This window comes from Entelurus aequoreus, linkage group LG27 (assembly GCF_033978785.1).
Source record: "Entelurus aequoreus isolate RoL-2023_Sb linkage group LG27, RoL_Eaeq_v1.1, whole genome shotgun sequence".
NCBI lineage: Eukaryota > Metazoa > Chordata > Actinopteri > Syngnathiformes > Syngnathidae > Entelurus > Entelurus aequoreus.
This window is the reverse complement of record NC_084757.1, coordinates 13,583,900-13,601,399: the sequence shown is the minus strand read 5'-3', so window position 1 is coordinate 13,601,399 and position 17,500 is coordinate 13,583,900. Positions and strand designations below refer to the sequence as shown.

At 38.4% G+C, this 17,500-nt stretch overlaps 1 protein-coding gene across 3 annotated transcripts in view; it reads left to right on the top strand.

Annotated features, from left to right (window-relative positions):
- The window catches only part of LOC133644773 (vacuolar protein sorting-associated protein 4B-like), a 37,671-nt gene extending 27,114 nt beyond the window's left edge, over positions 1-10,557 (top strand). For 2 of the 3 annotated variants that reach the window (XM_062039508.1, XM_062039509.1), the window contains 7 exons: positions 4,386-4,505; positions 4,588-4,744; positions 4,815-4,963; positions 7,265-7,346; positions 7,427-7,646; positions 9,295-9,411; positions 9,471-10,557. In XM_062039508.1, the coding sequence (XP_061895492.1) occupies positions 4,386-4,505; positions 4,588-4,744; positions 4,815-4,963; positions 7,265-7,346; positions 7,427-7,646; positions 9,295-9,411; positions 9,471-9,572 (947 nt within the window). In that variant the 3' untranslated portion in view covers positions 9,573-10,557. The remainder of the gene's footprint in view (positions 1-4,385; positions 4,506-4,587; positions 4,745-4,814; positions 4,964-7,264; positions 7,347-7,426; positions 7,647-9,294; positions 9,412-9,470) is intronic. The other variant, XM_062039507.1, reaches the window with a different exon arrangement.
- Positions 10,558-17,500: the final 6,943 nt, after the last annotated feature.

Sequence of the window (17,500 nt, the reverse complement as noted above, 5' to 3'; positions counted from 1 at the left end):
TCTTCTTTCCTTTCTTCCCCTCCCTTTCCCGAGGGGGGGAGAAAGGTCTATAAGTTATGATTCAATTTATGTCAGTAAAGGCTTCCAGGTTAGTTCCCATTCGTTCATATTTGTAGAGTTTATAAATCTTATTTTTTCAAGAGTCATTACGTTCACAAGTTAATTTAACCAGTTCCTAAAGTACGGTGCAGATGGGGTTTTCCACTCTTTGAGATGAAGCCTTTTGGCCAAAACCGTTCCGAGAAGCAACACATCTGTAATATATTTTGGAACTTTTTATGTTTGCACTTTGCTTTATTGTGTGAATGCCCCAAACATTCACACACATGGTTTTCTACACCAAAATTCATCTATTTTTTTCTTCGTATTCTTCTCCATCTCCAGATTTTGGCGTGCTCTACCTTCCACATTTCTCACCCGATTCAAACCGTTCCAACTTCAAACTGTTCAGCCTATTCGGGAATTGTGGGCTTTCCCTTGTCAAATTCTCAGATTTCCCAGAATTCCAGGTTTTCCCGGACATTTTTCCCATTCAAAATGAATTGGTCATTTTTCAACACCATTTCCACATTTTCAACCTATTCAAACAATTCCACCTTCAACACATTGCACTATTCTGGAAATTCAAACTTCCCCTTTTCCAAGTTCAAAAAAAGTCCAGGATTTTCCAGAATTCCTGCTTTTCCAAAGCCCTATGTCCACCCTTTTTTCTGGCGACTACTCCTCCCACATTTTTCAACGCATTTCAACCGTTCCACCATCAAAACATTCCTCTTAATCAGGACCAAAAACAAAGTTGTTTTTTGAACTGGAAAAATTCCCGGTTTCGTTTCCCTGTAATACCATTTCTCATTTCAACATGTTACTACTTCGACATTTCTCCACCGATTTGAAACATTTCAACACCAACCATTTCAACTCATTCAGACCATTCAAGTTTTTCACCATTTTCAAAAAAAATTCCCGCTTTTCCCAAAATTTTCAAATATTTTGGAAATGTTAGCATGTTAATGTTTTATGCTAGCATTTTTACCTAGTTTCGTATTGTTTTACCTAATAAACATGTATTTTGTTACTTGCCTCCTTCTTAGAAGTATGTTAGCTCTTCATTTATTTGCATGCTAATGTTAGCAAGCTAATGTTTTGTATTTTTTCAAGCATTTTAGCTAATATTGTACATTGTAAACCTAATACTCATGGATTTCGTTACTTGGTGCCATGTTACAAGTAGGCTCGCTGTTAGTCTGTTAGCATGCTCAGTTTTTATGCCAGCATTTTAGCTAGTGTAAAACATTTACAACTAAAATATATAGATGATGTTACTTTGTAACCTCTTGGAGTATGTCAACTTTCCTAACTATACCAAGATTCATAGTACATTTCAGTACAGCTTCTGCTTTTCACTTCTCAAACCATTTTAACATTCTATTTCAACTTTGAAACTACTTATACATTTCACTAGTATTTCAGTTTAGCGTCAGCTTTTCAACATTCAAACAATTTTGACATTCAAACCATTTCAGCATTTAAACAATTTGGACATTCAAACCATTTCAACATTTAAACAATTTGGACATTCAAACCATTTCAACATTTAAACAATTTCAACATTCAAACAATTTCTACATTCATCCTACATGCCATTAGCATTTCAGTTCAGCGTCAGCTCTTCAAGATTTAAACCATTCCAACATTCAAACTATTCTTACATTCATACTACATTCTGTCAAAATTTCGCTTCAGTTCAACTTCAGCATTGGAACATTCATACGCAATTCCTTCATGAATTGCCTCTTTTAGTTGTGTGAATGCTCCAAAGCATTCACACATATGGTTTTATACACCAAAATTCATCTATTTCTTCTTGTTATTATTATTATTCTTTACTCCAGATTTTGGCGCACTCTACCTTCCACATTTTTCACCCAATTCAAACCGTTCCATCTTCAAACTGTTCAGCCTATTCAGGAATCGCGGGCTTTCCCTTGACAACAGATTTCCCAGAATTCCAGGTTTTCCGGGACATTTTTCCAATTCAAAATAATTTGGCCATTATTCAAACTTCCACCATTTCCACATTTTTCAACCTATTCAAAGCATTCCACCTTCAACACATTCCACCATTCTGGAAATTCAAACTTCGTCTTTTCCGACTTCAAAAAAATTCCAGGATTTTCCAAAGCCCTATTAACACCCTTTTTTCTGGCGACTACTCTTTCCACATTTTTCAACGCATTTCAACTGTTCCACCGTCAAAACTTTCCTCTTAATCAGAACTGGAAAAATTCCCGGTTTTCTCGAAATTCCAGGAGTTCCGTAATACCATTTCTCATTTAATAATAATAATAATAATAATACCTGGGATTTATATAGCGCTTTTCTAAGTACCCAAAGTCGCTTTACATGTTTTTCTGAACCCATCAATCATTCACACCTGGTGGTGGTAAGCTACTTTCGTAGCCACAGCTGCCCTGGGGTAGACTGACGGAAGCGTGGCTGTTATTTGCGCCTACGGCCCCTCCGACCACCACCTATCATTCATCACTCATTTCACCGGTGTGAGTGGCACCGGGGGCAAAGGGTGAAGTGTCCTGCCCAAGGACACAACGGTGGATGGTAAGAGGCGGGGAGCGAACCTGCAACCCTCAGGTTTCTGGCACGGTTGCTCTACCCACTACGCCACGCCGCCCCATTTCAACATGTTATTACTTTAACATTTCTCCACCTATTTAAAAAATTTCAACACCAACCTTTTCAACTCATTCAGACCATTCAATTGTTTTTTTTTATTGTTTTCAAAAAAATATGGTGCAATCCTCGCTCATGTTAACTACCGAACCGTAACTTAAAAGGGTTGGCTGAACTGCTATTAAGGTACGACGCAATCGGCGCCCATGTTAACTACCGAACCATAACTTAAAAGGGTTGGCTGAACAGCTATTAAAGGCCTACTGAAAGCCACTACTACCAACCACGCAGTCTGATAGTTTATATATCAACGATGAAATCTTAACATTGCAACACATGCCAATACGGCCGGGTTAACTTATAAAGTGCAATTTTAAAATTCCCGCCACACTTCCGGTTGAAAAACTCCTTTGGATATGATTTATGCGCGTGACGTCACAAAAGCAACGGAAGTGGTTGGACCCCATCGGACCCGATAGAAAAGCCTCTTGTTTTCTTCGACAAAATTCCACAGTATTCTGGACATCTGTGTTGGTGAATCTTTTGCAATTTGTTTAATGAACAATGGAGGCTGCAAAGAAGAACGTTGTAGGTGGGATCGATCGGTGTATTAGCGGCTAAGTACAATACTTACAGCAACACAACAAGGACTACTTGCTACGCCTAGCCGATGCTTGCCGCCAAACCCACGGATGAAGTCCTTCGTCGCGCCGTCGATCGCTGGAACGCAGGTGAGCACGGCTGTTGATGGGAAGATGAGGGCTGGCTGGCGTAGGTGGAGCGCTAATGTTTTATCATAGTTCTGTGAGGTTCGGTTGCTAAGTTGCTAAATTAGCCTTAGCGTCGTTAGCAACAGCATAGTTAAGCCTTACCAGGCGGAGAATTTTTAACCGTGTAGTTACATGTACATGGTTTAATAGCATTGTTGGTCTTCTGTCTATCCTTCCAGTCAGGGGTTTATTTATTTTGTTTCTATCTTCATTTGAGAACGATGCTATCACGTTAGCTCAGTAGCTAAGTGTGTCACCGATGTATTGTCTTGGAGATAAAAGTCACTTTAAATGTCCATTTCGCGTGCTCGACTCCCATTTTCAAGAGGATATAGTATCCGAGGTGGTTTGAAATACAAATCCGTGATCCACAATAGAAAAAGGAGTGTGGAATCCAATGAGCCAGCTTGTAACTAAGTTACGGTCAGAGCGAAAAAAGATACGTCCATCACTGCCTCTCAAGTCCTTTACTGTAACGTTCTTCATCTACGAATCTTTCATCCTCGCTCAAATTAATGGGGTAATCGTCACTTTCTCGGTCCGAATAGCTCTCGCTCCATTGTAAACAATGGGGAATTGTGAGGAATACTAGCTCCTGTGGCGTCACGCTACTTCCGGTACAGGCAAGGCTTTTTTTTATCAGCGAGCAAAAGTTGCGAACTTTATCGTCGATTTTCTCTACTAAATCCTTTTAGCAAAAATATGGCAATATCGCGAAATGATCAAGTATGTCACATAGAATGGATCTGCTATTCCCGTTTAAATTTAAAAAAATCATTTCAGTAGGCCTTTAATGTACGACGTAAGATGGATGTATAGACTAATTGAAAATAGGAATAAGACTTGAGGAAATGTGGCCCCCAAAACAATTGAGTTGAATATCCCTGGTCTACATGTTCCATTGAGTGGAGTTGTCACGTTTTACAGATACCATAGTGAGTGAGAAGCCAAACGTTAAGTGGAGCGACGTCGCCGGCCTTGAAAGTGCAAAACAGGTGCTTAGGGAGGCGGTCATCTTCCCCGCCAAGTTCCCTAATCTCTTCACTGGTAAACTTTTAATCCAACCGAGGAGGTTTCTGTCGTTTGAAGACCTACGGAACATATTTACTAATGCTGCGTGTTTGTGCAGGAAAGAGAACTCCTTGGCGCGGGATTCTGCTGTTTGGCCCTCCAGGTACAGGAAAGACCCACCTGGCCAAGGCGGTGGCCACAGAAGCCGGCAACGCCACATTCTTCTCCGTCTCCTCCTCAGACCTCGTGTCCAAGTGGCTCGGAGAAAGTGCAAGGTGAGGCCCTCCTTCTTTGAGGACACGGCGGACATGGATAGACGAGTTTTGTTCCCCTGCCTCCTCGCAGGTTGATAAGGAGCCTGTTTACTATGGCCAAAGATCGCAAACCCTCCGTCATTTTCATCGACGATATCGACTCGATGTGTGGATGCAGGGACATGAACGACTCGGATTCCGGGCGCAGGATCAAGACTGAGTTCCTCGTCCAGATGCAGGGTGAGTGCAACGAGACAGTTTAGTATGGCTCGCATTTTCACCTTACAAAGCAGGTACTAGCAGGTTTCAAGCGGTCTGAGTCTGTACTGCTTTGTTTTATGCCGGCCCTCAGTCTCCTCTTGAATACAATTTGCTAGCGTCTCATTGCAAATGTATTTGAAAAATGTAAGATTTAAATGAATAACAATTACAGTCTAATAATTGGCCATTAGCTTTCCTTCAGAGTTGATCAAGCAAATTGAGTATTTCCGCTGCCCTCAGTCTCCTCTCGAATAAAATGTGCTAGTGTCTCGTTGCAAATGTATTTGAAAAATGTCAGATTTAAATGAATAACAATTGCAGTCAAATAATTGGCCATTAACTTACCTTTAGAGTTGATCAAGGAAATTACGTATTTTCGCTGCCCCCAGTCTCCTCTTGGGTAAAATGTGTTGACTCTTTTCAACTGATGTGTCAAAAACATTAAAAATGACAAATCACACAAAACATACAAACACGTTAATAAATTGTTAGTGTTGGCCTTACGATTAGGTGGCGACTTGTCAAAGTTGTATCCTGCCTTCCGCCCAAGTGCAGCTGGGATAGGCTTCAGCACCCCCCACGCCACTCACAACCCCGATGGATGGATGATTCATGGTGGATCAAGGAAATGCATTTTTCTTGGTCTCCTCTTGAATAAACAGCCTGTTAGTGTGTTGTCTCATTACAACTGATATGTTAAAAAATATATCAAAAAATTATAAATTGTTCATTTTCTCATAATAAATCTAGTCTGTTTTTTGGTGCCCTTAGTCTCCTCTTACATCATCTTAGATAAGTTGTTGATAGTCTTTTCTCAAATAAAATGTTAAAATATATTATTTAAATATACGTTGAATAAATATACATTTTCCCTTGTAGTTTTCTTGCTGCCCTCAGTCTTCTCTTGGATAAAACGTGCTGTTAGTGTGTTGTCTCGTTCCAACTGATGTGTTAAAAAAAATATAATTAAAAGAATAACAATTGATTAATTAATCGTTCATTTTCTCTCATAGTAAAACTACGTTCATTTTCTCTCATAGTAAATCTAGTCTGTTCTTTTGGTGCCCTCTGTCTCCTTTTGGATACAATAAGTTGTTAATTGTCTTTTCTGAACTGACACGTTAAAATACAACATTTCAATAAACCTTGAATACATTGACAGTTCATTTTCCCTTATAGTTGATCAAGGAAATGTAGTGTTCTTGCTGCCCTCAGTCTCCTCTTGGATAAAACGTGCAGTTAGTTTCTTTGTCTCTCGTTCCAACTGATGTGTTTGAAAATAAAATTCAATGGGAAAAAAATAGGGACATTGATCGTTCACTTTCCTTCTTAGTAAATTATTTCTGTTTTCTTTGTGCACAAAGTCTCCCTTGTGGAAATTTTTTTTTATTTTGTTGTCCGTTTATGTGTTAAAAAATACATTACAGGCCAAAAGTTTGGACAAACCTTCTTATTCAATGTGTTTTCTTTTTTTTCATGACTATTTACATTGTAGATTGTCACTGAAGGCATCAAAACTATGAATGAACACATGTGGAGTTATGTACTTAACAAAAAAAGGGGAAATAACTGAAAACATGTTTTGTATTCTAGTTTCTTCAAAATAGCCACCCTTTGCTCTGATTACTGCTTTGCACACTCTTGTCATTCTCTCGATGAGCTTCAAGAGGTAGTCACCTGAAATGGTTTTCTCATAGTTTTGATGCCGTTAGTGACAATCTACAATGTAAATAAATAGTCATGAAAATAAAGAAAACTCATTGAAATAAGGTGTGTCCAAACTTTTGGCCTGTACTGTATATACATTTGAATAAAAAACAAATACATTTATTATAAATACAAAAAGTCCAAAAAAATAACACATGAAAAACAAGAGGGAAACATTTAAAGAGCAGAAAGGACATACAAGACATTAAAAGAGCACAGAGCTGTTGCAACCAGCTGCCACTTCAGAGGCGCCATTTTTACATACAGCTACTAAAAAACCCAAAAAATTAGCAATAAATAATGAATATTGCACACATACAATTGCACCAAGCATAGATAAACAACAAAACAAAAACACCATTTCAAAATTCACATTTACCGCTCCATGCCATGCTTAAATGCCTCTTGGATCAAATTTGGTGTTGGTTTGTATTCATGTTTCAATAACTAGCAATTACATTAATTGACCATTTATGTACCCCTATAATTGATGGAGATTGATTTAATTGTTTTCCTTCTTTCTGTCTCCTCTTGGATTAAATGTGTTGTTGTTTTAACATTTTCTCCTTGCAGGAGTTGGGAACGAAAACGATGGAATCGTAGTCATGGGAGCAACAAACACTCCATGGATATTGGACTCGGCCATCAGGAGAAGGTCGGTAACCATACCATTTATTTTTTTTTCCTGGAGCTGTCTTAACGTGCATGATGTTGTGTGTGTGCGTGTGTTTGCAGGTTTGAGAAGCGCATCTACATTGCTCTGCCGGAGCAGTCGGCCCGCTTCGCCATGTTTAAGATTCACATGTGCTCCATTCCCAACGAGCTGACCGAGAAGAACTTTGAATATTTGGGGGCACATACGGAGGGCTACTCGGGGTGCGACATCAACACCGTCGTCAGGGAGGCCACCATGCAGCCTCTGAAGAATGTTCAGGCCGCCACGCACTTCAAGAAGGTGAAGACGACTCTTTTACAGTTTCTTTATTGCTTCTTTTGCTCAGGGTCTCAAAGAAGCACACCCTGGATTACCAAGTAAGCGTAGTTCCTCCATAACAGGCTTTTTCCTGTGTCCTTGCTCTCCAATAGGGGACGGGGCCAGGAAGTACGCTCCACAGTGTTGTGTTTCCCTATATACAGTAGACCCATGCCTATTCGCCGTTCAGCATATATTTTGTTTCTTGCTTTAAATTGTGAATAATTCTTATTTTTTATGGCCATTTAAAAAGAAAGTGGTTGCATGGCGCTACATGCAGGGGGAATTTGAGGGCACAGTACTATAACGTATTCCTTCCTTTAAATGTTGTCTATCATTTACGATCCTTATATAAGACAAGCACACGTTTTTCTTTTTGTATGCATTCTAACTCGTAAATGAACGCTAGCAAAAGTCAGCTAACAATAAGGCCAAAGGGAGTCGTTTTATTCCGCCTCTATCAACATTGTATATACACACTGTAATTATATATGTAATGAAGTAACAGGCACATTCATAATATGTCATATCTACGTATTTTACTCATTCTAAAGCATACTGCTGCGTATAATTTCACAGATGCATCACAATGTTTGCCATTTCTTTCAACGCTACTTCTAATCATGGCAGACTTCCGAGAGGAACAATTTATGATCCAGAACTTTACATTTTTGAGCCTGAATATAAGGAGGATGAGCTGCAAGTTTTAGAAGCTGGGTGATAAGCAGATCCAGCAAGTGAATAATTTGATTTATTATGGTTATTTAAAAAGAAAGTGGTTGGATGGCGCTACATACAGGGGGAAACATAGGGCACAATACTATAAAGTATTATTTTCTTAGAGAGGAACTTCACTTTTTAAATTTTGTCTATCATTTACTATCCTTATGTAAGACAAGCATACATTTTCCTTTTTTATGCATTCTAACTCGTAAATAAATGCTAGCAAAAGTCAGATAGCAATAGCAATTTATTCCGCTTTGAAAGCACTCTATCAAAACTTTATATACACACTAAGTATATATGTAATGAAGTAACAGACACATTCATAATATGTCATATTTACGTATTTTACTCATTTTAAAGCGTACTGCTTCATGTAATTTCACAGATGCATCACAATGTTTGCTATTTCAACACTACTACTAACCATGGCAGATTTCATGAGAGGAACAATTTATGATCCAGAACTTTACATTTTTGAGCCTGAGCATAATTCTCAGAGCTTTGATAAGCGTAAATGTGTTAAATTGCCAATTTATCGCTAAAATAAAAATGATATTGGGCAGATATATATAAAATTGTGTGAATATTTTGGGTTTTCCCTATTTTTTTTTATTTTTTTACAAAAAGGCTACAAAACATGAATATTTAAAATAAAAAACATTTTTTTTATCAGTAGACCTGAAATTTTGAGAATATTTCAAGCTAGAAAGAAAAAAAAAATAATATATTGCAGACTTTTAAGAGCGGATGCTTTTGGATCCTATAATGTGTGTAGTCAATATTGAGGTTGCAGACGGATTAAAAAAGTATAAAATAATTTCACATAAATGTAAAAAGTGTCAATATGTTTTGTATAAATTCTGCTCCGGGCCCCGATTTAGCAAAGTTTCTTAAATGTTGTCAGGTCCGCAAGGACTTCAGCGACTTCTTCACTCCATGCTCACGTAGTGACGTCAACGCCAGAGCCATGACGTGGATGGACGTCCCTACGCAAAGTCTTCTTGAACCTGCGGTTTCAATGGTAGGAGAATGTCTCATCCTGTGGTTGGGTGTTCCTCTCACACTCCCAATGTTCCGCAGAGCGACATGCTGAAGTCGCTAGCCAACACCAAGCCCACCATCAATCAGAAGGACTTAAAGCAGCTGAAGCAGTTCTGTGAGGATTACGGTCAAGCAGGTTGATGACGGCCGGTGAATGCACCGAGTAAGAAACACGTACACGCCGCGTGCAAACTGCATGTACCATGAAGATGGGTAGAACTTTTTACACTAACGACTGCCAATTATTGATTAGATTCTCCAAATGCCAATTTATTCCTGCTCATGTTTGGAACACCTTCCCCATACTATGACTACGATCCTTTGCTTAAGAATTCCTTTCAAAAGGGGCTTTTATTCATAAATATTTGTATGTATTATATTCCTTTGCTTGTTTACCTCCATGTCTCACATTCCACCAAGGGCCACATCCACGGTTTCCAAAAACAATTTCAAATGTGCACTCGTCAGACCACAAAACACATTTCCACTTTGCATCAGTCCATCTTAGATGAGCTTGGGCCCTGTGAAGCCGGCGTTTCTGGGTGTTGTTGATAAATGGCTTTCACTTTGCATAGTAGTTTTAACTTGCACTTACAGATGTAGCGACGAACTGTAGTTACTCAGTGGTTTTCTGAAGTGTTCCTGAGCCCATGTGGTGATATCCTTTACACACTGATGTCGCTTTTTGATGCAGTACCGCCTGAGGGATCGGCTTAGCCGCTTACGTGCAGTGATTTCTCCAGATTCTCCGAACCTTTTGATGATATTACGGACCGTAGATGGTGAAATCCCTCAATGCTTTGCAATAGCTCGTTGAGAAATGTTTTTCTTAAACTGTTGGACAATTTGCTCACGCATTTGTTCACAAAGTGGTGACCCTCGCCCCATCCTTGTTTGTGAATGATGGAGCATTTCATGAAAGCTGCTTTTATACCCAATCATAGCACCCACCTGTTCCCAATTAGCCTGTTCACCTGTGGGATGTTCCAAATAAGTGTTTGATGGGCATTCCTCAACCCTGTCTTTTTTGCCACTTGTGCCGGCTTTTTTGAAACATGTGGCAGGCGTCAAATTCCGAAAGAGCTAATATTTGCAAAAAATAACAAAAAAGTTTTCCAATTTGAACATCTATTCAATTGAATATAAGTTGAAAAGGATTAGCTAATCATTGTATTCTGTTTTTATTTACCATTTACACAACGTGCCAACTTCACTGGTTTTGTACAGTAAACCGCATCGTACGAGCCTAATTGGTTCCGTGACGGAGCTTCTAATCAGCGTCACCTGTTGAAATTAGTTTAAATTAATTGGTGCTTTCCCCCCCACCCAAAACAGACTCATTTTAAAATGCCTTTTTTTTTTAAGAAATATGAGAAATATTGTATAAAACATTACAATGCAATGTAGTACAAACAACTACAGTACTTTTATGAAGTAATATAGTAAAGTATCTACTTTGGAGAGCGGACTTCTAAGGTTTCTCTTTCAAGCTGCTTCTCCATCAAACACACAATCAGCAGCTTTTTTATATTTTAATGTGTGTCTGCCGTTTTAGATATTTTAATGTTCTTAAATGATATTAACTAATTTTTCTTAAGTATGGTGCAGACTAGCAGTGATTCGCACCAAATGATTGATTTAATTTAATGAGGATGATCCACTTCTCATTCTCAGCACTCACTTCCTTCCCATGATTGGCGATGTTTTTGCTCGGATCTTGCAGGGTTGACCGTGACATTTGCTAAACTAACTAATGGCGGGGATGCTTGTAACTCAAATCTTGGCTTGCAACCAAGCGGAAGTATTCGGAGCCCATTGAATCCAATACAAAAAGCTCTGTTTTCATCTCAAAATTCCACAGTATTCTGGACATCTGTGTTGGTGAATCTTTTGCAATTTGTTTAATGAACAATGGAGACTGCAAAGAAGAAAGTTGTAGGTGGGATCGGTGTATTAGCGGCGGACTACAGCAACACAACCAGGAGGACTTTGAGCTGGATAGCAGAAGCGCTAGCCGAACGACCTCACCTTGACTTCCTCCGTCTCCGGGCCGCCGACCGCATCGGGTGAAGTCCTTCGTCGTACCGTCGATCGCTGGTGTTGATGAGCAGATGAGAGCTGGCGTAGGTGCAGAGCTAATGTTTTTAGCATAGCTCTGTCGAGGTTCCGTAGCTAAGTTAGCTTCAAAGGCGTCGTTAGCAACAGCATTGCTAAGCTTCGCCAAGCTGGAAAGCATTAACCGTATAGTTACATGTCCAGAGTTTGGTAGTATTGTTGATCTTCTGTCTATCCTTCCAGTCAAGGGCGTATTTGTTTTGTTTCTATATGCAGTTAAGCCCAATGCTATCATGTTAGCTCAGTAGCTAAAGTGCTTCACCGATGTATTGTCGTGAGGATAAAAGTCACTGAGAATGTCCATTTCGCGTTCTCGACTCTCATTTTCAAGAGGATATAGTATCCGAGGTGGTTTAAAATGCAAATCCGTGATCCACAATAGAAAAAGGAGAAAGTGTGGAATCCAATGAACCCTTGTACCTAAGTTACGGTCAGAGCAAAAAAAGATACGTCCTGCACTGCACTCTAGTCCTTCACTTTCACGTTCCTCATCCACAAATCTTTCATCCTCGCTCAAATTAATGGGGTAATCGTCGCTTTCTCTGTCCGAATCTCTCTCGTTGCATTGAAAACAATAGGAAAATGTGAGCAGTCCTTCCTCCGGTGACGTCACGCTACTTCCGGTAGGGGCAAGGCTTTTTTTTATCGGAGACAAAAGGTGCGAACTTTATCGTCGTTGTTCAGCAAAAATATGGCAATATCGCAAAATTATCAAGTATGACACATAGAATGGATCTGCTATCCCCGTTTGAATAAAAAAAAATTCATTTCAGTAGGCCTTTAACTAGCATATTTGGCTTGACATCTTCATACATTTTGGAAATATTATCCTTCAGTTGTGCAAATCTCTTCTGTTAGTGCCGTTAATAAGCAAAAATGGTTCCTACTGAGGAGTGACAACAATCGGAAGTGTTAGAAATTCAAGTCAAAGGGAATGAAAATAAATGATGAGGAAATGTAACTGGATCTCCACACAAATCAGCTTGAAATGAAATGAGAGCGACTACTCAGCAGCTGCCAGTGTAAAAAAAAAACACATTTTACGTAACAAGCGTTATGTCCCTTTTCCCGCTCGGGAGGTTTCTGATGAACTGAAATGTTTTATTAATAATGGAAATTATTGCTGCATTGATGCTAATGAAACTGAAGACTTTACACACAAAAAAAAAGTAAAACTAAAACAAGACATGCATGGATGTAGACGACCTTGAATATGTTTGCGCAACACTATATATACACTTGTGTGGGGCTATATTATGTATTATATTTATTTATTTATTATATATGTATATATATGTATATATATATATATATATATATATATGTATATATATATATATATATATATATATATATATATGTATATATATATATATGTATGTATATATATATATATATATATATATGTATATATATATATATATATATATATATATATATATATATACATACATACATATATATATATACACTACCGTTCAAAAGTTTGGGGTCACATTGAAATGTCCTTATTTTTGAAGGAAAAGCACTGTACTTTTCAATGAAGATAACTTTAAACTAGTCTTAACTTTAAATAAATACACTCTATACATTGCTAATGTGGTAAATGACTATTCTAGCTGCAAATGTCTGGTTTTTGGTGCAATATCTACATAGGTCAGGGGTCGGCAACCCGCGGCTCTAGAGCCGCATGCGGCTCTTTAGCGCCGCCCTAGTAGCTCTATGGAGCTTTTTCATAAATGTATGAAAAATTGAAAAAGATGACGGGAAAACATTTTTTGTTTTTGTTTTAATATGGTTTCTGTAGGAGGAAAAACATGACACAAACCTCCCTAATTGTTATAAAGCACACTGTTTATATTAAACATGCTTCACTGATTCGAGTATTTGGCGAGCACCGTTTTGTCCTACTAATTTTGGCGGTCTTTGAACTCACCTTTAGTTTGTTTACATGTATAACTTTCTCCGACTTTCTAGGACGTGTTTTATGCCACTTTTTTTCTGTCTCATTTTGTCCACCAAACTTTTAACGTTGTGCATTAATGCACAAAGGTGAGTTTTGTTGATGTTATTGACTTGTGTGGAGTGCTAATCAGACATATTTGGTCACTGCATGACTTCAAGTTAATCGATGCTAACATGCTATTTAGGCTAGCTATATGTACATATTGCATCATTATGCCTCATTCGTAGCTATATTTGAGCTCATTTAGTTTCCTTTAAGTCATCTTAATTCAATTTATATCTCATGACACACTGTCTTTATGTAATATGGCTTTTAACTTTTTGCGGCTCCAGACAGATTTGTTTTTGTATTTTTGGTCCAATATGGCTCTTTCAACATTTTGGGTTGCCGACCCCTGACATAGGTGTATAGAGGCCCATTTCCAGCAACTATCACTCCAGTGTTCTAATGGTACAATGTGTTTGCTCATTGGCTCAGAAGGCTAATTGATGATTAGAAAACCCTTGTGCAATCATGTTCACACATCTGAAAACACTTTAGCTCGTTACAGAAGCTACAAAACTGACCTTCCTTTGAGCAATTGAGTTTCTGGAGCATCACATTTGTGGGGTCAATTAAACGCTCAAAATGGCCAGAAAAAGAACTTTCATCTGAAACTCGACAGTCTATTCTTGTTCTAAGAAATGAAGGCTATTCCACAAAATTGTTTGGGTGACCCCAAACTTTTGAACGGTAGTGTATATATATATATAAATATAATCGGTTTTGAACGGTAATGTGTATATATATATATATATATATATATATATATATATATATATATATATATATATATATATATATATATATATATATATATATATAATCAGTTTATTATGATATAATAAATTATCATTTTATATATATATAATGTGTATATATATATTATACATATATATATATATATATATATATATATATATATATATATATATATATATATATATATATATATATATATATATATATATATATAATGTGTGTGTGTGTAGGGAAAAAAATCACAAGACTATTTCATCTCTACAGGCCTGTTTCATGAGGGGTTTCCTCAATCCTCAGGAGATTTTAATGGAAGCATTCACATACCATGGTTTATATAGGGCACAAAGCGGGTGGGTACAGGCAGGCGTAGGGGCGGGGTGATTGGCTCATGTGTTACCTAGGAGGTGTTTCCTTCTGTGACGGCATGCTGATACAATTGCGCTGCGCTTGTTGAGGGATGACAGGTCTGGACTGTTTATAATAAACAGTTTCTCTTTTAAGCATAGGTTGCATCTTTTATTACCACTGTTGTAAGGTGTGCTGGATGCAAGAATTTGCCATGTTATTGAATATTCAACATTGTTGTCTTTGAGATTCCAAATGTGTTTGCTGAGTTCTGTAGTGTTCCGCAGGCTTTTGCATCTGAAAGAAGCTTTGTGATTGTTCCATCTGGTTTTGAATTCTCCCTCAGAATCCTACATATGTGTCGGATGTGTTAATGTCCTTGCGTGTTACCTTTGCTTGGTAAACGACTGATGGTTGTAAGCACCCCCCGTTGAGAGGGCAATCAGGTTTCTTGCGGCAGTTACAGCCTTTGTCGGTTTTGGAGTCGTTCTGCCTGGTGGTGGGCGGCTCCTTTTCAATTGCTTTATTGTGGTTTGAAATGATTTGTCGTATGTTGTTCATGCAGCTGTAGCTCAATTTAATGTCGTTCTTGTTGAATACTTTTCTTAGGGTGTTGCCTTTGGGGACGTGTTTGTCGATCAGGGTGAGGAATTTGTGGCCAATATTAGTTGAGACGTTTTTGCTGTATGGGGGGTTGTACCAGATAATGTTGTTTCCTTTTCTGCTCCTTTTTGGTTGGTTCCCTGGAGTGGGTTCGTAGGTGAGGGTGAAGTTGTATCCACTTTCATCAAGTGCTTTTTGATTCAGCTTTGCTAGATGACAGCATCGATAGTCTTTTATTAATTCCGGTACGTATTCTTTTCGTGGTGGTGGGTGGGTGGGTGGTTGCTGTCATGGTGCACGTATTGGAGTGTTGTGTTGGGTTTCGTGAATGGTTGGTAGCTGTTATTCCTCAGGTTGAAAGTGACGTCGAGGAAGTTGACGGTTTGCTTGTTGGCTTCAATCGTGATCCGTAGGCCGTTCCCTTTGAAGATTTGGCATATACGCTTCTTGGTATTCTCGCTGCTCCTTGGCGAGGCGCGACACACTGCCAGTCCGTCATCACGGTAAATACCAAGGTTCAGGTTGAGGCTAGCGAGCTGGGAGAGGAGGAAACTCCCAACAAGTTTGCACGTTTCTGCTACGTCGAAACTCCCCATAGTAACGTCGAATGTTGAATTGTTCTTTTCTTGCCTTGGTGTACCGTTGCGGATGAGTATGGAGTTCTTTGCGTGGATGATGATGTTTCTTTCGTTGCCTGTGATTGAGTCGTAGTCCGAGGCAAAGTCTTAGTGCTTTGGTCAGTAGGTCTTGCGTGATGGAAGGGTAAAATTCTTCGACATCAAAGGAGATAAAGTTGTGCTGTTGTTTGTCTTGGATGTTGCTAAACCATTTGATTACTGCTGCTGTATTTCTCCATTGGTTGAGTGGTGTTTTGTCTGTAATTTTTGTGTTGATTCTGTCCAGGATTGTTTTCCTGATTTTTCCTATTTCGGATTTAGTTGGGTTTATTAGTCGGCATGATGGGTTATTTGCGAAGTTGGGTTTGTGGTCCTTCAATGTGATGAAGGCTTCTTTGTTGGCTGTAGCGTCCACCCTGTCCTCGATGTCCAGTTCAGCCGCGATCCGTTTGTTTTCCAGGTGGATGTTCTGTAAAGTGTTGGGTTGTGCTTTTTTGTATGATTTGGTGATGCTTCTGTCCAGTAAAGTGTTATGTTCTTGTATGTTCATTCTGTAGAAATGTGTGGTTTTATCGGCAGCTATGATGAGGTTGCTTACTTTCTTGATGCGCTCTGTGTCATTTTTCAGCTTGGTGAGGAGTGGGTTGCGGACTGGCTTGAATTTGACTGATTGTATCATTTTGAGCATGTCGTTCTCAAAATCCTTTAGTTCCTCAACTGTGGGTGGGTTCTTGGTGGATTTGAATCCGTAAGTTTTCTTTTGTGCTCCTTTTGTTTCAGGGTGGAGGAAAAAGTGTGCTTTCCACCGCATCCTTCTCAGGAAGTGTTCCGTCTTTTCTATGAGCCTTAGCTTGTAGTCATTCTGCGCGGGTATGGGAATGTTCTTCGTGGAGTAGTCGATGTTGAATTTTTCCATTTTTGATCGTCGTACAGTGCTCAACAAAAGTGAATTTGGAGCGGAATATATGTCTTAATTAGATTATCCCAAAAAAAAATAGTGCTCGATACCGTGCTAGAGCGTAATATGTATGTTAAAATCTCCTGAGGATTGAGGAAACCCCTCATGAAACAGGCCTGTAGAGATGAAAGTCTTGTGATTTTTTTCCCCACACATACATATTACGCTCTACCATGGTATCGAGCACTATTTTTATATATATATATATATATATATATATATATATATATATATATATATATATATATATATATATATATATATATATATATATATATATATATATATATATATATATATACACACACACACATATTCAGTACTGCCAAAAGTTTGGCCACACCTCATTTCAATGCATTTTCATTATTTTCATGACTATTTACATTGTAGATTGTCACTAAAGGCATCAAAACTATGAATTAACACATGTGGAGTTATGTACTAACAACTGAAAACGTGTTTTATATTCTAGTTTCTTCAAAATAGCCACCCTTTGCTGTGATAACTGTTTTGCACACTCTTGGCATTCTCTCGATGAGCTTCAAGAGGTAGTCACCTGAAAGGGTTTTCACTCCACATGTGTCATAGTTTTGATGCCTTCAGTGACAATCTACAATGTAAATAGTCATGAAAATAAAGAAAACCCATTGAAATGAGGTGTGGC